Source organism: Emydura macquarii, unplaced genomic scaffold (assembly GCF_026122565.2).
Source record: "Emydura macquarii macquarii isolate MOO-44397 ecotype Brisbane River unplaced genomic scaffold, CSIRO-AGI_Emac_v2 contig_3348, whole genome shotgun sequence".
Lineage (NCBI taxonomy): Eukaryota > Metazoa > Chordata > Testudines > Chelidae > Emydura > Emydura macquarii.
Window position 1 is genome coordinate 4468770 of NW_027133485.1, and position 23468 is coordinate 4492237.

General features: G+C 46.2%; 1 protein-coding gene across 1 annotated transcript in view; it reads left to right on the top strand.

The window, feature by feature from the left end:
* The window catches only part of CSMD2 (CUB and Sushi multiple domains 2), a 495048-nt gene that overhangs the window by 350165 nt on the left and 121415 nt on the right, over nucleotides 1-23468 (top strand). The window contains exons 26-29 of the mRNA XM_067533952.1: nucleotides 6219-6421; nucleotides 9895-10086; nucleotides 15089-15227; nucleotides 16874-17061. Coding sequence (XP_067390053.1) covers nucleotides 6219-6421; nucleotides 9895-10086; nucleotides 15089-15227; nucleotides 16874-17061 — 722 coding nt within the window. The remainder of the gene's footprint in view (nucleotides 1-6218; nucleotides 6422-9894; nucleotides 10087-15088; nucleotides 15228-16873; nucleotides 17062-23468) is intronic.

Here is a 23468-nt window from a genome sequence, read left to right on the forward strand (position 1 = left end):
TCAGGCTGCGATTTTGTGTTGTGTAAACTAAGCAGAATTGGGCAGGGCCAGTACTTGAATGAGAGACCTTCATGGAAAACCCTGATGGCTGCAGTCAGTCAGGGTCTTGACTCAGTGTTATTCTTTGTATTCCACTAGTGCCTAAAGGCAGAAAGCAAGATCAGGGACATCACAGGGCTAGGTGCAGCACATGCACCTACTAAGAGGCAGTCTCTGCCTCTAAGACCTTATCGTCTAAATAGACATAAGCAGGGATATAGGCTGTATTAGTATCCCCATTCTATAGATGGGAGTCTGAAGCACAGAGAGATTAGGGGGCATGCAAAAAGTTCCATAAGGAGTCCATGGCTCCAACCTCTCTCTGTCCCTATAGTCTAGGACTCCCCCTCTTCCATTGCAGGCAGGACTCTCCATCTGCAGGACTGGATTTCCCTCTGGGATTTCTCCCTGTGGGTAGGGGTAGGGCTTAGTGTTAATGTTAGATCCACCTTGTCACATCATTACTTCTTCCCATCATGTTTGCTTGGGTTCCTGCCACTTTCATTTAAAAATGTTGCAGCAGCTACAGATGAGGTTTTTCTCTCTTTCTCGTTGAGTGGGTCCCCGAGACAATTTTCCGCCATTCTGCACCCTCTTAAAATCCCTTAATGCTTTCAGACATTTGGGTAATAGAGTACAGCATGTTTCACTTGTTATTTAGAAGACTTATGTCACTCTGTTGTGGAAAGCCTCTTTGACCTGCATCTCTAATCATGGCTGCCTTATATAGCTAGCAGCAAAAGCCAGTTCTGTGTGTATGGCGTGTGCTTTTGCCCCTTTTCCGAAGGGTTTGGAGAGGCTTGCGGCAGAAAGGGCTGCACCTGCAGTTGTTGCTCATTGAGGCAAACACCTGCCTGCTCCAGGGTCTCCATAGTTTTTACTGGCTTGTTGGCTTGTATTCTTTAACAACAGTGGTTGAGAGAAAGAAGGAGGGAACAGGTGTAATCATTCTGCGCTCTTCGGTGGGGTTCATCTGAGGATATTAAGGCGCCTTATAAATGGCATTTGCCTACCTCACTGGGGGCTAATTCATTATTAATGCCATTTGCCGTTTGAGAATATTGATGCACCGAGAAGATAAGGCCCAAATTTGCAATAGCACCTGGTAATTTGAGGTGCTTCAGTTCTGGGGTGTCCAACCTGAGGTGCCTATGGCCTGGATTTCAACGCTGCTGAGCACCCACCTCTCCACAGGAAGATAGTGGGAGCTGTGGGTGCTCAGCACCCTTGGAAAGTCAGGCCTGGCTGCCTCAAATTGGGCTTGCAAATCTAGTTGGGCCCTTTTTGAAAATCTGGGCCTGCCTGACTCATCCAAGATCACACAGCAAGTCAACGGCAGAGCAAGGAATAGTACCCAGAAGTTTTACCTTCCACCTTCCTCTAAGCAGGAGATATCTGTGCTGTATTTTATATAGAGAAACATTGCCTCAATTGCTGTTAGCTGCATTTTAGTACATCTAATAGTGATTGTCAGAGTGAAAAAACAATTGTCCTCCTCCGTATTGTTTGTTACACCTACTTGTTGTGTCCTGCCTTAAATTACACTGTAAGCTTTTTGGGGCACAGGGAAGAGGGGGTGATGGTAATGAAAGTAAGGTAATAAAGTTACATGAGCCCCTGTTGCATAGATCAACTGTTCCTGAAGGTACCAAATCTCCTAAAGTAATAAATAAAATCAGCTCTCCCTGAGTGATGCACAAATAAACCATCCATCTGTTGACTCTTGTCTCATACTTTGATTGTGAGCTCTACAGGGCAGAGACTGCCTCTTTGTTCTGTGTTTGCACTATGCCTAGTGCAATGGGGTCCTAGTCCATGGCTCGGATTCCTAGACCCTGCAATCACTGGTCAGCTGGTACCTTGTCCTTACATCAGCAGGATGTTGTGTTGATGGTTCCCTGCTTAATGGCTGATCATTTATGTGAGTCGCTTAAAGCTCCATTAGGAAGTAAGTCACTGTTCCCTGTAATTAGAGAGTTTGTTGAGGGTTTTCCTGTAACAGCTGGTAGGACACGATATTTATAGGAATTCCCAAGCCTTCCCTTGCTTTACTCCTCTTCCTCCTCCCCTCTGCCGCTTCCTTACAGTGTCTTTACATTCGCTCTGTGTTCCACTTGCTCCTGTGAGTTCAGTGATGAGTTTTCATTGCTAGTAACTTAGCCCTGAAACAAACGCTATTGCAGTGAGATATCTGAGAGTGTGCCAGTGTGATCCATTCTTACTTTGCTTGAGTCTGTCTTTTTTCTTTTTTTCCCTCCCACTTTGCTCAAGGTCCCTGCTTAGATAGATTTATGAATCAGCTCTTTTGACGGCTGTCTGAATCTGTGGACTTCATTTCCTTCCTGAGTACAGTGCAGGGTTTTTTGTTTTGAGTTGTTTTGATGATATTTTTCTGTCCCACCTTATTTATTTATTTATTGTTGCCCTGGATAAACGGGAAAACAGCTAAGTGAATGTTTCCTCATTTTCCTCAGTAGACTTGTCGCCAGGGTTTTAAGCCCACTCACTATCTGATCATTTTATTTTCCTCAGCACAGCGCACAGATCTCTGTCCCTGTTTCAGAATGGCATGTCTAGAGTTACTCCACTTTTATCCTAATTTCATTGCGTGATGCAGTGTTTTCCCCAGTGATGACGTAGCAATGAAAAACAGGCAATTAAATGGCTTTTCTTAGGTTGGCATTTTAAATGCAGAAATGAAAGGGGCTGAACCCTGATGTATTGCAGCCATTAGCTGACAGCTCCTCTGGGTTAACAATAATAATAATGGCAATATCTTGTGCTTAGATAGCCCTTCTTAGCCTGGAGGATCCAAAGTGCTTTGCAAACTGTGTGTGTGCAGCAGTCATTTCTAAAGCAGATGGCCATCGAAAAGCGTGCTGCTATAGTGTTTGGGACAGGAAGTGAAGAGATATTGCATATCTAATTTATACCAACAAGGGAAAACATTGGATAAGTAAAATGGAATTTGATCTGGGAATCAGGATCATGAGTTAACCCTTCTGTAAAGTTCCACAGGACCTTTAATGACCACAAGTGCAGCAGCACGCCTGCCACCACACTGGAGCATTAGTTCAGTCCTGACTTGGAGGTGGACAGCCATCTACTGAGTCACCAAACCAATTCTTCCAGGAGTCGCTGCTCCAAGTGCTGGACAGGCATGACCCTGCTTACCTACAAGAACAGGAAAGATAACAGCCCATGGTGACAGTGGTGCAGGCAGTAGCGTATTAGGAAACCTGTGATCCAAGGCAGGTGAAGCAATAAAATATATGGAGCAGAGAAATGTGATCTGCATGCAGAGTATTACAGTAAATACAAAATCAAGAACACAGTGTAATTTCACTGGCTGTTGCTTCTCCTCCTTCTTCTCCCTTCCCTTCTAACTGTATATTTTGGAGAGCAGATCATAATTTCTTACTATACAGGTACTTCTTTCAGAACTTACTCTGCCGGCTGGTTGCATTCAGCTTTGTAATAACTAAAGTTTTATAAAAGATGGTGTCAGAGCAGAACAGAAGCTCTCTAGGACAGAAATGCATCTTCCCTGTTATGGCACTTTTTGTCTGAGGGTTTCAGAACTCTGTCTAGAAATAGCATCATCACATCCCTGCGAGGTGGGTGTTCTTGTCTCCACTTTGCAGTTGGGAAAAACGGAGTCACAGAAATTATGGGCCTAATACAAAGCCCACAAAAGTCAGTGGAAAGACTCACTTGTGTTTCACTCCAGAAGCTAACGGACTTGCCTGAGGTCACACAGCAGAACCAGGAACACAACCCAGATTCCCTGATTCCCAGTGTCCATAACCATGAGACCATCCTTCCGCACCTGAATCCTAGTTGTCTGGGGGGAGAGGCATTCAGCAGAACTAGATTGCTCACTTTCCAAGGAACTCAAAAGGAGGGGGGGTGTTGCACACCTTCCAACACCCTATCCCTGGGGTGTTCCCTAGGATGCAAAGGGGCCACTCCTACTCATCCTCACCTGGGAGTTAGATCCTTCAAAGTTGGTTTAGTTGGGAGGGAAGTTGAAGGGGGAGAAATTGGGGGTAACCTCTCAGAGCACCATGTGGGGAGCAGAACCTATAGGCTGTGGAGTTATAAGAGGAAGCTGGTAAGATGGTTGACGTTTGCATTAATATAAGATAAGCTAGACTTGCTGCCTAATAAATAAGGAGGAGACCCCAGGAGCTGAATTCCTAGCATACTCCTTTCTGTTTTAATCAATATTTCATTGCCTTTCCCGTACAAAATTATGACACTAAAACAAACGTAACAAGCCTATTAAATAAAATCCTAGAATGCAGAACTCCCTGTGTAGTCCATTAATAATATCAAATCACTGACTAACATATGTAATGTATTAGTATTGTAACCATTTTCTTGCACAGGGGTTTAAAATATTAAAGCAGCAGACAGGTGCCACTGCCTTCGGAGAAGTAAATAAAACAAAACAAATAAAGGAAGTGAAGCCCTTGAAAATCAATTGATTGAAAATCTCTCAAAAACTTCAAGTGTTGCTGTCTTTCCTTCTTCAAGTGTGTGTATTTTGGGGATGCTGGATGAGTTAGTATTACCAGTTAACCTTAAGACGTGGATTGCTGTAGCTATTTTAGTGGGCAAAAGAGTTATTTTGAGAAAATGGAAATCTGCAATTCCTCCCTCACACACAGACTGGCTTAGAAAGCTCTCTACTACTGCATTAATGGAAAAAATCACTCTGTCTAATAGAAAAGCTTGGAAAAAATATGAGGATGTCTGGACACGCGTGAAACTATTGCATACATTTGCAGCTCAGTTTATATTAGTCTCTGATATTTATAGGGTGTGCTCACACTTATTTTTCTATTTAGTCACTTTATTAATTGATGCCCTGCATGATCTTTATGGGTTCACTTAGACCTGTGTTGCATTGTATCCGTGCTCTTCTCAGACCTACCCTGCAACATCACAGTTCCTTTCCCCCGGCATCCTGTGCTCTGCTACCCAGCTCCCCCTTGTCCTGCATCTTTACAAGAATTCCCTGATTTACTATTTTCCATGGTGCTCCCAGCTCAGCCCTGCCCTACAGTGTTACAGAAGATCCTTTCCCATGTCTCCTGTTTTTCCCTGTTCCCCATTTCAGAACTGAAATCCAGCATTCAGGATTCCACCCCCTTTTATCAGTAGACACAGGCGTGTGACAAAAAGCTCTTCCACGAGGAAGCAAAAGGACAGACAAGGTTGACTCATGCAACATAGGGATGATATGTGAATTAGATGCATGCACATCAGTTATCTTTAAGGGTCCCAGCACATTTCCTGTGGATTTAGAACAGCTTCCCCATTTTGCTGTGTTTGTCTTTATCTTTAATAATAAAAAGAGCTCAAGAAAACACTATTGGATGCACCTCATCCACCCCTTTCCCACTCCTGTACAACTTCCTCGTACTTTTCTGTGTGAACTTGACTTTAGTCTATCTTAGGGTCTTATCATCCCGCCCATCCCTGTCATATCTGAGCACCTGCCACGTATAATCAGTAGCAGTCGCTACATTCCCGCTGACTTCAGTGGTCTTTGGATGGGTCCCTTACCCTCCCTGGCCAAGAGTTTTAGGATTGGTTAGTGATTTTGGATGCCCAGATAGACACACCGTAAAGGGGCCTGATTTTCAGGAAGCGCTGAGCATTCTTTCATCTGTATGCCTCCAAGGGCTTCACAAAGGAGGTCAGCATCGTTAGCTTTGGTTTTTGATGGAGAAGCTCAGACATAGAAAGGGGAAGAGACTTGCCCTAGATCAACCAGCAGGCCAGTGGCAGAGCTTGGAACACAGCTGAGGTCTCTCGAGTTCCCATCCGCTTCCCTGTCCACTCGGACATGCTGCCTCTTATTGGCAGCAAGCCGACTTTTAAGTGCTGGAATCGGGCTGGAACACCCCGGAATGGGATATCAGCACCTTTGCCGAATGGAGGACGCCATTTTGTTCTCAAAATGGCATCCTCTGCACAGCATGGGGTGTGCGAGGACACCTTACATGCAGGACTCCATTGGGTACAGCAAAATGGCATCCTCTGCATAGCTCGCGTGTCAGGTCCCGTTGGTGGGGGCATTCTAGCAGTTGGGAGCCCCCTGGCTGCCTACCCCCATACTTAGCTGTGTCACGGATCCAATGAATGTTTGCTCCTTTTCCTCCACACAGGCTCCATTTCCTGGTTTTCCACACGGAGGAATTCCACGACGTTCTGAGGATATGGGACGGGCCGGTGGAGAAGGGGATCCTCTTAAAGGAGATAAGCGGCTCCAGCTTGCCCAGCGATGTCCATAGCACCTTTAACTCCGTCATCCTTCAGTTCAACACTGACTTCTTCACCAGCAAGCAGGGCTTCGCTATTCAGTTCTCAGGTAGGCGCCACAGAGATGCTGTTTCCCGAGGGTCGTACAGGGGCGGGTGTGCTGGCGATGAATGGTCACACGCCACTCAGCGTTCATTGGACAGGCCTGAGGGGATTTGCACTGTGATGTAGCTAAACCAGTGCAAATATCCAGCAACTAGACAAGCCCAAAGGGGATTTTGCTTTGCTCGGAAAATATTAACGGATTGATTTTCAGAGGCACCAAGTGCTCAGGCAACAAAAGCTCTGCATATTAACCACATCTCTGGAAATCAAGCCATAAACATGATGTCTCATGGGTGCACCTTATGTGCTGCAGCTAATTTACCGATGGGAAGTCAGGTCAAGGTTTTCAAGTGACTAATGATTTTGGCTGCTTCCATTTTTTGATATCCAGTTGGAGAGACCTTGACGGGTCCTGGTTTTCCGAGGGAGGGTGCTCAGCACTTTCTGACAATCAGGGCCCTTTATGGTGACCCTAATTGGCCCCCCCCAGAAACTGAAGCAGCCCAAATCACTAGTCACCCTTGAAAATCTTGGCCTTCATCTGCTTATATTCCAGAGTTGTTCTTTTGTACTGTATTACGGCAGATAACGTACATGGCCTGACCCTGTGTTCACTGCATAGGCCCTGAGCCTGCAAATATGCATGTTGATTTCCATAGGGCTACGCAGGGTAGTAACATTAAGCATTCATGGAAGTGTTTACAGAACGAGGGCCATCGTTTGCTTCTATAGTAACAAGGCAGAGATGCATCAGTGTGCGAGTCTGCAGTAGCCCGGCAGCAATGTTCCTGGATAGCGGAGTGGTGGCTTCCTTGGTATCTAAGCAGCAGCTCTTGTCACTGCTGTTTTGCTAGCCCTGTGTTAGCTGGAAGGGTGTGTGCATGGCAGGTGGAACCTGCCAGGTGAATCCCACCTGAGTCCCAACTCCTTCTGGGAAGCGCAGGCCAGAATAGCAGCTCAGGTGCCCTTGGAGACCATGCTGCATCCTCTGTGCCTGTCCAGCTGCATGGGCTGCTGCTTTGGGACCCTGGGAGAGAGCAGGGGCTATGCTCCCCTGTAGTATTTTGGCCAGCCCCTGCCCAGGGATCAAAGAGTGAGACAGAGACTCCCTCCAGCTCCTTTTGTCGGAGCTTGCCGTAACCTGACTCTGTGCAATTAGCTTATGTTTCCATAGCAGAAAATAAGCACCACGCAGCTGTCTGATGTAGACCTATGTCCTTATTTGCTACTACTTTTAACAGCCTTTGTTCATAGGATCTGATCATGTAGCCAAAGACCTGAGCTGAAATATACAGGCCAGGATCTGGTATTCTTTCACTAGATTTTATATAAAACTCCTTCATTCTGACACTAAAATGCACAAACAGTTTTATTGCCAGGAGGACCAGATCCTCAGCTGGTGTTAATCAGCAGGGATGTCGATGGAGCGGTGTTGATTTACGAGGTCTGAGGATCTATCCCGTTGTATTTTTTTCTGTTGGGGTGGGTGAAACATTCACAGAGGGGAGCTGATGCCTCGTAAGGACAGCTGCAAGGTTAGATGAGCACGTCCATTTCTAAAATTTCAGGCTTGATGTCTGGCAGGGCTAGCGGCTGAATTCCACTGCCACGCAGGGAAAGTGAAAGCTGCCAGCATATCCGTTTATTTTACAGCATATGTTTGACATAGGATTGTATAAAAATGCCATGCAAGATTAGTGGATGCCTGCTTTATTGAGTAAACATGTATGTGCACAATTATACATCAAACTTGCACTCTGTGTTGCAAACTTGAACTCGCTATTCCCCAGAGCCATTCCCAGATGGAGTAACAGATGCTCACTGCAAAGTAAAAGCGCGCGCGCGCGCGTGTGTGTGTGTGAGTAGCAAGTTTAAGGGGATACAGAGGGAAGAAAGAAGGAAGACAGTCATTGCTTGGCTAAGTGCGTTTAGGGAGGATAGTACAGTCAACACTAATCATCTGCATTATGCAACTTCTCATCTTCTCCCCTCCCATCACCTAGTTATTGCAGTTGAGTCAATAAGACAAGATGAAGGATGGTCTTGGGGTTAACACACCGGTCGGAGACTTGGGAGATGGAGGCTTAATTTAATTCTTTGCTTTGCCACTGATTTCCTCTGTGACCTTCAGAAAGTCATTTGGTTGTTCTGTGCCTCAGTTTCCCCATCTGTAAAACCAGGGCAGTGATACTTCCTTCCCACTTATGGATGGTGTTGGGATAAATTTATTCGTGTGCATGAGGTACTAGGATATTATGGCAGTGGGGACCATATTGAATCCCAGAAGGGTAGATAGATGTTCACCTCCCGCTCCATTTTGTGGAATCTGCACTTACGCTGGATGTATGTGACATTTGCAGCTAGCGGAGTTCCCCACTACAGGCGTGTCATTAGGTCCAATAACAAGGCTACGTTTTTATAACGATCTGGATAATTTTCTGTCCAATATTTGCAGCTATGTAGGTTAGCACTTCGCAGATGTCACTGCTTGAGAGAGCAAGCAGATTGCCACAAGGAAGACAAGGAGGGTTTAAAGTCACAGTTTGAACTGTGTACACTACAACTGGCCACAAAATCGTGGGAGGGGAATATGGGGGAAATAAATCCCCATCCCCCTCCCATTCAAAAATCCAAATTTTGAAATTTGAAAAATGTTCAGTAGCTCTATAATTGCCGGGAAGCCTGGGAAATCATTTCCTGACTAGTATTGCTGTTTGGGAAATTCTCTCTTTTTTTTTTTGGTGGTGGTGGGGGAATTCTTTTTTAAGTTTGTGTTTTCAAAATTCTCCACAAAAATTATTCCCACCTCCTCTCCCCCGACCTTAACCTTTTCCTAGGGACAAAATTGAAAAGGGAGGAAGAAGCGGGGGTGAAGGTGGAGATTGGAATTTTCTTTTTATTATGATTATTAAAAAGAAATCAAACAAAAGAAAAATTTCCAGTGAAGATTTTTTTTAACTTCAGAATAAAACATGATTTTTTGTTGAAAAATCTCAGTCGGCTCCACTGCCGTCTTGCCCTCACAAAGCAGGTCCTTCTAAAATCATGAGATTGGCTAAAATATCATGAAATATTTTTTTTAAAGATGCATTTCGAGGGCATCATTTTCTTCTGGTTTGTGAGCTTTTAGATCATACTCACATCGCATTTTCCAGCTTTTCTCTGCATCCGCGAGGTCTAGAAGCTTCCTATTTTTTTTAATCAATGAAAGCCAAGAGTGTCATGTGATCATATGACCCCAGTTGCTGGGGCTTTAAGAAGAATACCAGATAGTGTGAGAAAAGCATGAAAGTTGTCAACAAGACACCCCCCCCCAAAAAAAAAAAAGAATTTGTAATTGAAAAAATTCAACCAGCACTTCATTTTCTTAGGAAGTGTATAGAATGTGCAACATATAGAAAGATAAGCTAGGCACGGGGAAGTATGCAAACCTGTAATTATTTATATATTTGTTTGTTAATTTTTAAATACTCTCAGTTTCCACTGCCACCTCCTGCAACGACCCAGGGATTCCCCAGAATGGGAGCCGGAATGGAGACAGCAAAGAAGCAGGTGACTCTATCATCTTTCAGTGTGACCCGGGATACACTCTGCAAGGGGAAGCCAAAATCAGCTGCGTCCAGATTGAGAACAGGTTTTTCTGGCAACCCGACCCTCCCTCCTGCACAGGTACGATCCATGCAACTTTTCTTTAATTGTACAGCGAGGGGCCTAGGTTCCCTTCTCTAGGATGTGTTCTAACATTCTGCATATCAGAAGGGGTAAAAATTTCAACTGGTTTGATGGATATATATAACAGGGTGCATAGGATTCACACAGCCAGTGGCAAGGAAGGTGTTAAAATCCATATCTGAATATGAGGGCATCATCAGGGGTCTGCCCAGCCACATGGGTGAGAGGGTGGAATTTTACTGAGCCAAATGAGGGAAACCCATCACCTAGTTACACTGGGCAATCAGTTTTGCCAAAGGGCTCTGGTGTGGCAGTCTGGCATATAGGGCCCAGTGCGCTCATGATCCCTGAGCATAGAGAGGAAGGAGAATGAGATATTAGCTAGGAGGCTGGCAATTGTCTGTGCAAGCCAGTTATTGTTGGTTGGGAAGGACTTTGGTTGGGTGATTTTTGCACAAGGAAGTAACATATTCTGAATCATGAGAGAGAACTGTCTGATGTTCTCCTTGGCTTCATAAAATCATAAAAGAAGCTAATAAAATCTCTTATTTTTTTAATATGGCTGGAACATATAACAATCATCATGCTATGCACATAAAAGCAATAGATGTTAAATTAACTGGCTAATTAAATGTTAGCCAGATATTAGTCATCCTGTAACCTTTATTCATGTTTATGCAATGTTACCCCAAGCAACTTAAATTAATTAACTCCATTTCTTAAAACAGATTTAAAGCTAGCCAGGAACCTTCTATGACTTGCCCAGAATTTGTTTGCTGCCAGGACAGCTTGATTTTTGAAAGACTCTTAATAATCTCACATGGCATCATTTCTATCTGATGCTGACAGCCCTTTTACTTGTCCCGGAGCTGTAACTAAAATCACAGTGTTGTGTATCACACCCATCTAGCTAATCTGCCATTGAGTTCTCATTTCACATCGAAAGCTGAGATCTTAGTTCTTCTTTCCAGGGAGATGGAATTGAAGTGAGATGATCTGGGCGAGATGATTTCAGTGCAGTGTCATGTGACTTAGAAAGAGCCATTATGGTGGGTTGCTTTTGGACAGAACTTTGACAATCCTGTTTTAGAAAATGCAAGGTCTCCCAAATAACTGGAGGGGGAAATAGCAACAAGGTTCTCTTTCACTGTCAAAGAGCTTTTGGAATTTTTGGTGGTCAGATACTGTAAATGAGTCTACGATAGCCTCACTCTACGTTGCCTAATTCGAGCTGGTTGGAAAATGTTTTGGGTTTTTTTCCCCCGTGGAACATTTTGGTGAAAAATAAAATATTTCGATTCCAAAATACGTCTTTGGTGCTTCCTGGGAATCGTGGTTTGGGTGTCTCATGCTTCCATTCTTCTCGGTAATCTGGGCTCCCTGGTTGCCCTACATCTCCGTGGTGGTGCACCATGGTCTCCCCTCTTGGTCAGAGAAGATGGAGCATCTTGGGAGATTAAGTCTAGCCCACAGAGGAGAATGAAGTATGTTGCAACTGAATTACAACTCCCTTGAGCCACTGTAGCAGCATTTCATATCTATATAAATGGTTGTTTTGAGGCATTCATTTTTTTGACAAAAACAATTTCCTGGAAAGCGAATGCTTCTTGCAAAAAATGTTGTTTCAGTGAAAACCCAATTTTCTGTCATAAAACAGCTTAATTGGAAAATTTTCAACCTAATGCTTAACCTTCCTGGTGGGAGGCAGGGAGCATAGCTACCTTGACTTGGAAGGTGATCAAAGCCATATCATTTGAGAGAGAGGAACTGGAAAATGTAGAACCCTTTGCCTATCTTGGCAGCCATCTCTCACAGAGGGCAAACATAGAAGTCAAGATTCAGCACAGAATCCGCTGTGCCAGCCTTGCCTTCGGCAGACTGTCTCACCAATCATGACATCAGAATGCACACGGGACTTCTAGTTTATAACGTGGTGGTAATTCCAACTCTCCTCTACGGCTGCGAGACTTGGGTGACTTACAGAAAATACCTGCAATGCCAGCACTAGCACTTTCTCCAGAAGAGCCTCAACTAAAGTGGGAGGATCACTGCACTAATGTTAGCGTCCTCATGGAGACCAACATCTTTAATATTGAGGGCCTGATTATCCAGCACCAGCTGAAGTGGAGCGGGCACTGTGTGTGCATGTCTGATACACACTTACCAAAACAATTGCTGTATGCCCAACTCACTGAAGGAGAAAGGAAACAGGGAGGCCAAAAATAAACGCTTTAAAGACACCCCCAAGACAGACAACAAGAGATGTGGCATAGACGCCACGCACTGGGAGACAGTAGCCCCAAGACAAGGCTAACTGGCGAAGACTTGTTGGAGAAGGAACGACCAGTTTTGAGGAAAATTGCCTTGCCCTGGTCACAGAAAAATGCCAGAAAAGAAAGGACAGACAGCTGTCGTGCAGCAATCGTGGCCCAACCCTGCCTTCCAACGTCACCTGCAATGTCTGCCATTGAGTCTGTGGCTCCAGGACCAGACTCCTCAGTCGCCAAAGGACCCATATAAAATAAAACCTGTGAAAGAGATCATCCCTGGCCCTGAGGGATTGCCGTTGAGATGTGAAAACATGAGAAGATAGTTACAGGTCCCATGGCGGCTGGTGCTTACAAATGCTGAGTAGAGGAATGTATGAAGCTAAAGACTGAGTACATGCTCCGGTTTCACAAGGGTGAATTTTTCAAGAGGGTGCCCTCGAGGCAGAAACAAAAGTCCACTTTCCCTGCTCCTTGCTCTGAAAGATTTTGACTCACAAAGCAAAGTCTGTTATGCAGGGACATGCCCAACACCTATTTGGCTCCGGCTCCTCACTTTGGAGCAGAACTTGGGCCACATCCCCAGCCTACGTAAATCAGCCTAGTTTCATTGACATCAGAGGATTGATATCAATTTATACCAGCTGAACATCTTGCCCGCTAGTCTGTTGCAATAAGAAGCACCGGAAGGAAGGAAGAAACAAAAACCAAATGCAACAGAGGAAAAAGAAAACCATTCTCCCAGTTTTAGCTGAAGATGTAGTTGTGTAGCAACACACACACAGACTGTTTTAACCCGAATTCAGTGTAAACCTGGCTTGCAAGGTGCCTAGTGCAAATTACAAAACACATTCTCTTCCTCTCTATGCCTTGGGTTCTCTGAATCTCCTACATCCACCCAACCAAAAAGACCATCTTGTCCGGCAGTCATATATTGTTCAGAACTTCTGGGCCATCTGGAGACATTTCTTTTCACTCCTGGTTTCCATGCAGCAGGAAGTGGTGAATGGTTCTAAGAAAAGCTGTTTCTTATGGCATTTCCAGCTGGGACCGGGGAGATGAAGTACCGCAAATCTGAGGACAAACTATTTTGTTCTGATATTTCTGGTCCAAGATTTTCTGGACTCAGGAGGCCCAGAGGGTTGGGATAAGTGTCGGATCATTATGTGAAGGCCTGTAGGAAGCAAAGATCCATTCTGAATCTTTGGGTCACTCTCTTTATAATGGGCTGAACCAAAACCTCAGATACAACAAGCCCCTAGGCAATGCGGCGTTTGAAGTCTGGATTCCAGTCCAAGTCCAATCTCTAGTTTAAATCCTTTGGAGAATAAGGGTGGGTTTTTCAAAGCATTCTTGGGGTGTTAGGCACCCAACTTCCATTGAATGTGGGTACCTAACCCATTAGGCTTCTTTGAAAATTACAGCCTATGAACTCCTACTTTCTCCTAAATCTCCCTTTAATTTACAGCCTAGAAACTGAAAGAATCCTAAGAAGTTAATACAGAGGTGATGGGGAACAAGGCAGGTGTTCTGGGTTGGCAGGGCCAGGATTCAGAAGATCTAGGCTCGACTCCTGGCTTCTCCATGGTGTTTTTGAGTGACTTCAGGCTAGTCACTTCCCTGTTGCGTGCCTCATTTTTCCCATCAGTTGGGGATAGTAATGCTTCCTTAGCTCTCAGGGTGTTGGGAGTCTGATTTCCCAGCTGTTTGGATGATGCTCAAACACTATAGCAAGAAGCACCCTTGAAATGCCTGCAAGAGAAATTTTCCAAGTGTGTATCTGGTGCTCAGAAATGTAGTTTCTGGTTTGCACACGGGTCTTTAACCCCCTTCCGTGCTGAAGATGCTTGTAAGAATTTGTCTTCTAGCTGTCCCTTAACAGTCCATCTCCCAAATACTTGCTGCAGGGCTGATTCTGGTGTCAAACACGTGAGCTGTGCAAAGTCAAAGATTTTGCTACAGACCAGGTTATCCCCCATCCCTCAAAGCTGGAAAGAAGGATCAACCTGAGCAAAAGGGGGAAATCCTAGAGGGATCTCTGCCCAAGAAGAGAACATTGATAGGAATAAATCAGTCATGGGCATTTGCCAGCGTGGAAACATATGCAGGCACTTTCATCTCTCTTTTTTTTTTTTTTTTTTAAATGATTTTTTTTTCCGAGCAGCTTGGCAATTAGTGCACTAGCAACTGTAATAAAGGCAAACTAATCATGAGGCCCTGACAGCACGTGTTTTCCCTTCTTTAGCAGAAGCCTAGATTTTTACTGGGAGCTGCCTGGATACATGACACAGGAAGACTCAAGGCATCTTTTTTTCTCTCTCTCTCTCTCTGATGAGCCATTTCTATCTCTTATGAAGATTGTAATAGTATCTTGGACTATCTCCCGCTATGTGTACGTCCAATGCCCAATACAGTGGGGTCCCGGTCTCAGTTAGGGCCACTCAGTGCTACTGTATCACAAATACTATGTTACCTGTCTGGCAGTCCAGCTGTCTGTCTTTCTATCTTTCTCTCTCCAGATGGCTGTCTGTTGACATCTGCCCATCCATATTTCCTTTCATCTCTTCATCCCTCTCCCTAAATCTCCACCCATCCATTTCTAAATCTACCCTCTCCATAACTTTTAGGTGCACCTAGTCCACAGCTCAACCACAACCCACCAATGGCAGTTGTTTTCCCCGCGTGACAGAATGTGTCTCACAATTTCCCCACCCCTTGCTTTCTTCTTTCAGCTCCCTGCGGAGGGATCCTGACGGGGCCAGCAGGGGTCATCTTGTCGCCACGGTACCCTGAGCCCTATCCCCCGGGGAAGGAGTGCGACTGGAAGTTGACGGTCTCTTCCGATTATGTCATTGCCCTGGTATTTAATATGTATGTACCCGCGAGCAGCTCAGCTGTTCCATTTCAATTCTGCCAGGACATGTGGGGAGAAGGGAGGAGCTCAGAGGAGGGGTAAGGCCTGAGCAAATGGGCTTGCCATAAGCATCTCCTGCTCTCTAAAGGAGTTGTCTCAGGGCTCCATGGATCAGTTTCCTAGTGACCCCCTAACCAATGTAAAAAAAAAGGAAAAGGCACTTAAAAGCAAAGAAAACAATTGTGTCTACCAACTCCTTCTCCTGCCCATCTCACCAAGGATGGTGTCTGGCTCCTGCAGTGTTGGCCGATTTGCCCCCATGTTTAGCCTCAATCCATCTCTGTTGGGAAGAGGATACGTGTTTTCCGATTGCAGCCTTGCTTTATTTGTGCATGTGTTTAAAGAGCATAACCCTGGAGCTGTTGCAGAGCGAGTGCCTGCCACACCCCCTGTGAACCCCCTGGTCCTTCCAGCTCCTGTTAATTCATTAGGGGGTGTTTTCAAAGGACTGGATGCAAAGTGTGGCTGGATCAATAGATAAATCCTTTGAGCCACCCAGTGTGTGGCCCATATGTAAAATCTGCACGGAAGCTTATGGACTCGTGTGCCCTCCAGTACATGCCAGACTCAGTGAGAGCTCCATCTTCCCACTCACACACAAGCCTGTGTCGGTGGAGGGGTCTAGTACCAGGTCCTGGTCAGAGTCACAGGAGACGCTCAGGCTCCACTGGAAAATGTCTTGACCCTTTGTCCCAAGAGCCCAAACCAAGGGACAATCAACAAGGGTATCTCCACTCATCTCCACTGGGTAGATGTCACCTAAGGAGAGGGGCTCCGTGGTTCATACTGCCCCATATAGCCTGAGGAGATTGACCACAGTAAATCCTGGCCAGGATCTAGTGTGAGACAGAATCAGCTATAGGCTACACCTGGCACAAAACTTGGGCTGGATCTAGAGCAAGACTGGATTTAAGGGGTTGCAGATTTCAGACCTCTGCTGAGCCTACAGTGACCCAGAGGTGGCTTGAAAGGGACGTCTTCCCAGGCCCAGGTGGCAGAGTCAGGAGCAAGGCCTGGGCTTGTGAGCAACAGCTGCTTGTGATGCTGTTATCTTTGTCTATTGCTTTTATGCCCTCTCTCCCTTTTAACCTTCCCTGTTACAGGAAGGGAAAGAGCCGTCTCCTTGTGCTCCTTACCTTTAACTTGCACTTTTCCGTAACACAGGTATCTGGCATCTCGAGAGCCCCTTAGGGAAACAGACTCTCTGTGTGGGAGAGCAGAAATGGCAGCATTAGTAGATGATGATTTGTAGGACTTTTTTCCCATCCCCCACTAGGGTAACCTTGTGGTTAAGGCACTGAACAGGGCCTCGGGTGATCTAGCTTCAATTCTCAGCACTGCTATGGACTCTTTATGAGATTTCAGGCAAGTCACTTAGTCTCTTGAGGCCTCAAATCCTAATCTGTAAAGTGGGGATAACAATCCTTCCTTTCTTCCACCTGTCTATCTTTCCCACTTAAATTGGAAATATTTTGGTGGGGAGGCTGTTCTTTACTTTGTGTCTGTACAGCACCTAGCACACTGGGGCCCCATCTTCTGTTAGGCCTCCAGGTGCTGCTATGATACATGTAATAATTCAAGCACCGCTTTGTTTGTTTTCCAGCTTTAATTTAGAGCCCGGGTATGATTTCCTCCACATCTACGATGGACCCAACTCGCTTAGCCCCCTGATTGGGAGCTTCTACGGCTCTCAGCTACCCAGCAGGATAGAGAGCAGCAGCAACAATCTCTTCCTGGCTTTCCGAAGCGATGCCTCCGTGAGCAATGCAGGATTCGTTATCGATTATACAGGTAACCCCCCAGCTGTCACGTGGACTGTGCCGTGCTGGTCTTGAATTTGTTGAATGCTTGAATTTGTTCATGGCCAGTTTATCCTGTTTGTTCTTGTGCCAGCATTGTCCTTTAGCTTAAATAGCTCTTCTCCCTACATGAGGTTTACCCAGCCACATCATGTCTTTATAGAGAGCAATCATATCTCATCTCAGCCTTCTTTTTGCTAAGCTAAACAAACCAAGTTCTTCCCATCTCCTTTCATAAGACAGGCCCCCATTCCTCTGATCATCATAGTAGTTCTTCTCTGCACCTGAATTCCAGTCTGAATTCATCTTTCTTGAACATGGGTGACCAGAACTGTACACAGTATTCCAGGTGAGGTCTTACCTCTGCCTTGTACAATAGTATTGATACTTCTCTGCCTCTACTGGAAATGCCTTGCTTGATGCATCCTAGGATTGCATTTGCCTTTTTTGCATCCCCATCACACTAGTTTGAGGTCAGTCAAGTCCTCTAAACTACCTGATTTGTAGGAACAACGAGAATCCTGTAGCACTGTAAAGATTAACAAATTTCTGTCGGCATAAGTATCTGACGAAGTGGGTCGCAGCCCACGAAAGCTTATGCCCGCAGGAATTTGTTAGTCTTTAAGGTGCTACAGGACTCTCGTTGTTTTTGCTGTATATAGACTAACACAGCTACCCCCTAGAACTGATTTGTAGAGTTTCACTTACCATCAGGTGGGAGCAGCCTCAGTGGCCTGGCTTCCATGGAGGCTTTGGGAGGTGCCGGCTCTCGGGAGGTTCCCTAGCCAACGTGGACAAGCTCACCAGAAAGTACAGAGCTGTGATTCAGTTTCATTACCAGCTGCAGAATTGACTCTGGCATTCACATTAGCATCAGCACACAAGGAAGGGCGGTAGTGAAGGCTGCAAGGGGGAAATGGATTTCCATGGCTTTCTCTTATATAACACTGGAGGAGCCGCTGCTCTGCCACCGTATTCCTGACCCTTGCCCTCACCCTAACTCTTGTCCTCGCCCTCGCCCTAACCCTAAACCTCTCCCTAACCCTCACCCTAATCTTGGCCCTCGCCTTCGCCCTTACTCTAATTTTCACCCTCGCCTTCACCCTTACTTGAAATTTCGCCCTCGCCTTCGCCCTTACTTGAAATTTTGCCCTCGCCTTCGCCCTTACTTGAAATTTTGCCCTCGCCTTCGCCCTTACTCTAATTTTTGCCCTCGCCTTCGCCCTTACTTGAAATTTCGCCCTCACCTTCGCCCTCACTTGAAATTTCGCCCTCGCCTTCGCCCTCACTTGAAATTTCGCCCTCGCCTTCGCCCTTACTCTAATTTTCGCCCTCGCCTTCGCCCTTACTTGAAATTTCGCCCTCGCCTTCGCCCTCACTCGAAATTTCGCCCTCCCTTGAAATTTCGCCCTCGCCTTTGCCCTCACTTGAAATTTTGCCCTCGCCTTCGCCCTCACTTAATTTTCGCCCTCGCCTTCGCCCTTACTTGAAATTTCGCCCTCGCCTTCGCCCTTACTCTAATTTTCGCCCTCGACCATTCGCCCTCGCCTTCGCCCTTACTTGAAATTTCACCCTCGCCTTCGCCCCCTAGCCCTCGCCTTCGCCCTTGAAATTTCGCCCTCGCCTTCGCCCTTACTTGAAATTTCGCCCTTTCGCCCTTACTTGAAATTTCGCCCTCGCCTTCGCCCTTCAAATTTCGCCCCTCGCCTTCGCCCTTACTCTAATTTTCGCCCTCACCTTCGCCCTTACTTGAAATTTCGCCCTCACCTTCGCCCTCACTTGAAATTTCGCCCTCGCCTTCGCCCTCACTTGAAATTTCGCCCTCGCCTTCGCCCTTACTCTAATTTTCGCCCTCGCCTTCGCCCTTACTCGAAATTTCGCCCTCGCCTTCGCCCTTACTTGAAATTTCGCCCTCGCCTTCGCCCTTACTTGAAATTTCGCCCTCGCCTTCGCCCTTACTCTAATTTTTGCCCTCGCCTTCGCCCTTACATGAAATTTCACCCTCACCTTCGCCCTCACTTGAAATTTCGCCCTCGCCTTCGCCCTCACTTGAAATTTCGCCCTCGCCTTCGCCCTCACTTGAAATTTCGCCCTCGCCTTCGCCCTTACTCTAATTTTTCGCCCTCGCCTTCGCCCTTACTTGAAATTTCGCCCTCGCCTTCGCCCTTACTCGAAATTTCGCCCTCGCCCTTACTTGAAATTTCGCCCTCGCCTTCGCCCTTACTCTAATTTTCGCCCTCGATTTCGCCCTCACTTGAAATTTCGCCCTCGCCTTCGCCCTTACTTGAAATTTCGCCCTCGCCTTCGCCCTTACTCTAATTTTCGCCCTCGCCTTCGCCCTTACTTGAAATTTCGCCCTCGCCTTCGCCCTTACTCGAAATTTCGCCCTCGCCTTCGCCCTTACTCTAATTTTCGCCCTCGCCTTCGCCCTTACTCGAAATTTCGCCCTCGCCTTCGCCCTTACTTGAAATTTCGCCCTCACCTTCGCCCTTACTTGAAATTTCGCCCTCGCCTTCGCCCTTACTTGAAATTTCGCCCTCGCCTTCGCCCTTACTCTAATTTTCGCCCTCACCTTCGCCCTTACTTGAAATTTCGCCCTCGCCTTCGCCCTTACTTGAAATTTTGCCCTTGCCTTCGCCCTTACTCTAATTTTCGCCCTCACCTTCGCCCTTACTTGAAATTTCGCCCTCACCTTCGCCCTTACTTGAAATTTCGCCCTCGCCTTCGCCCTTACTCTAATTTTTGCCCTCTAATTTTCGCCCTCGCCTTCGCCCTTACTCTAATTTTTGCCCTCGCCTTCGCCCTTACATGAAATTTCGCCCACGCCTTTGCCCTCACCCTAATCTTCACCCTCGCCCTCGCCTTTACTCTAATTTACGCCCTCACCTTCGCCCTTACTTTAAATTTCTCCCACGCCTCGCCCTTACTAGTTACCGATGTGCTTAGGACATAGGAGATGGTACTTCTGAGTTCCAAGTAATCATCTATTCATTGTCCCTAAACCCTAATCCTAACCCTAACTCCTCGCCCTAATCCTCGCCCTCGCCTTCCCCCTCCCCTTAAACCTCGCCCTCGCCTTCGCCCTCACCCTAATCTTCGATCTTCACCCTCGCCTTTCATCTTCGCCCTTGCCTTCTCCCTCAACCGAATCCTCAACCTCACCTTCACCCGCAAACTAATTCTCGCCCTCGCCTTTGCCCTCAACTGAATCCTCTCCCCAACCTTCGCCCTCACCCCAATCCTTGCCCCTGCCCTAACCCTATCCTTTGCCCTCGCCCTCACCCTATCCCTAACCCTATCCCTCACCCTCTCCCTCACACTATCCCTTGTCCTCGCCCTCAACCTAACCCTAAACCTCGCCCTAACCCTAATCCTAGCCCTCGCCCTAAACCCTCACACTCACCCTAAACCCTAAATCCAACCCTAACCCTAAACCCTCACCTTATTCTATTGATTAAAAGTTCAAAAGGAGCATATGAACATTTTGATGGAACTTTGAATGTAAGAATACTTTTGTTTGTAGTGCTCTTTGAAGTTGAAGTAGTAAATACCTGTGAATGGTTGTAAATGGCCAATTATCTTCTGGTAATATAACTAATTACCAATGTACTTAGAACATAGGAGATGATACTTCAGAGTTCCAAGTAATCATCTATTCATTGTCCCTAAACCTAATCCTAGCCCTAACCCCTCACCCTGACCCTCGTCTTTGCCCTCACCCTGATCCTCGCCCTCACCCTATTCTTCGCCCTCGCCTTCGCCCTCACCTTAAACCTCGCCCTCGCCTTCGCCCTCACCCTAATCTTCGCCTTCGCCCTTACTCTAATCTTCGCCCTTACTCTAATCTTCGCCCTTACTCTGATCTTCGCCCTCGCCTTCTCCCTCACCCTAATCGTGGCCACCTTAATCGTGGTCTTTGCTCTTCAGTTTGCTTGGCATATCATTATCACAGAGAGTTTCCATCAACTCTTACAATTTGCAACAAATGCTCTCCATGCAACTCCTAACATCGGCATACACATTCCCATCACGGCTCAGCCCTGAGACTGAAGTATTTGAAATGTTGTACAGACATTGGCTCTATACCACCTTGTTTTACTTGTTTCTCCTTGTCCCTCTCAGCAAAGCATCGTATGTATTTTGTCTTTTGTCAGCTGGTTTGTAAACCATTTTCTTCTAATGCAGCCCTCCATCGGCTAGATCTCTTTCCAGTTGGTATTTGTCTTTGTGGTACAACTTAATGTCATCAGCGAGAAGCATGCTCCCTGGAGCGTCTCCTCTAATCCCCTGTGTCAAGGTGTCCATTAAATCACAAATAGGAATAGGCTTAAGGCTTTTCTACCATAGACCTGCCCTCACAGTGAATGGATCACTGTAGCTGCAATTGCTTCTCACTACTGTTAAGCTACTCCCATATGTGTCCGTGGTAGTCTGCACATATTTCTCTGGCAAATTGTGTAACCACAAGCACAGCCATATCAATTCTCTAGGAGCTCTGTCAAAATATAGGGCCCAATTTGCCACTGCCCTGCCACTTATTCATGTCAAAGCAGAGCAAGTGTGAAAGGATCCCATTCCGATGGTATAGCATTTTGCACTCATGTTGTACTCCCTTAGCAGTGGTGTTGATGACTGCACAAGGTGCAGGGTAGCAACGAATTGGGCCCATGGTACTTTGCATCTCTTTCCATCTGGAGATCGCAAAGCAAATAGTGATTTAGCTTCACCTCTCCCTCCTGCGATTGAATTGACCATTATCATCTCTGAAGCCCTCACAAGAGTACACAAGAGCCCTGTGCACTGACCTCCCTACCAACCTAGCCTTTTGAGGTTCACCCTATCTCTGATGGGAATAGACCTCATGACTGAAACTAGTGTAGACAATGCTACAAAGCGAGTGCATCCTTGCTACAACACTGCATTTGCATTTGTGCTCCTCTCCTTGGCTCCCACGATTCACAGGGACCTGAGTGTTTTTGGCCACCGCAGGCCCCTGCCCGTCATTGCAGAGCGTTCCATCAAAACCACTTCGCATTTTCACTGAGTTTTGGCAGGGGGAGAAAAAATAAAACTCAGCCTGCTATGCCAAAGGCAGAGAAATGATGCGTCAACAAGATGGAACGTCTCTATGTAGTGCAGCGCCCAGAAGAAGGAAAGCATCGCTACCCAATGACTGCAGAGCATGTGGCTGGTTTGAGGGATGGGGCAAGGAGTGCCAGGGATGCAGCAATTGGCAACGATAGAACACGTCCTGACTCATTTGTTCTTTTCTGTCTTCTCAAGCTGAGACCCTGCCTCTGCCCGTCACTGCTAGGATGTTCTTGTCCAAGCCAGGCCATTATTTTGTGAGTGATGAGTGCCAGCTGGGTTCCAGGGAGGATGTATTGATTCGAGCTTATATGGAAAGAAATGACTTGGACTGCCCCTGTGCTTTATATATGCCCGGTAGGCTACAGTGAGTCTGTTGTTCCAGAAGCAGCCCTGCTGCTCACCAGTAGCTGATGGGGACAGAGAGAGAATGCGTCTGAACTAACCGGGGAAGCCAGGCCTATGCAGAGAGGGAAATTAAGACTTGATAGAAGCCACGGCTAAAAAGAAATGATTCCTCAAACACACCTCTGCCGGATGCAGATTAGGTGCACTCTTGGGAGGGCTCTCCTGCTTACAGATGTATCAGCCATTAGCCACCATGACAGAATGCTAGACTTGCTGGCCCAAACTTGTACCTGGAGCGGTATGGTCTAGTGGGTAGGGTGCTAGATTGGGGTTCAGTTACGAACGCTGCCACTGACCTGCAGATCTCATCCCCTTTCTCTGTGCTCATCTGTAAAATGGGGGTGGCGATACTTCACTCTCCAATGGAAAATGTTTTGAGCTCCACAGACGAAAAGCTAAGTAGTATTGTAGTCAGATGTGGCAAATCCTGTCCTGTTCTCATCTCGAATGAATGGCTGCATCTCCGGTAACTAGTTATAAAATAATAAGACAAAAGCAATGAGCAGCTCTTAAAATTCAACAGATTAAAAAATTTCCAGCCTTTAATTACAATTCTTTTTAGTACAAATCAAGGTCTTTGGTTTTGTCTCTCTTTCCCCCTTTTTTGGCAGCGAATGTGTAGTGAACAAAAGGTGACCTCATTAAATTAGGGCTGTTGTACAGTGTTATTTTTTTCCCTAAACACACCTACAGAGTTAATCACGCCCACATACTTCCCACGAAGCCAAACTGCTGGGAGAAAAGAATGAGGCTTTAACTTTGCTCATTAACTTCCCCACGCATTAGAAGGAGACAGTAATTTGAGTTTGAGAAGCTGCAGAAAATGGAACTTCAGGGAATTGGAGGAAGAAGAAAAAGAAGGGAAAGAAGACAGAAAGAGAGTGTGTGAAAGAAAAATCAAGT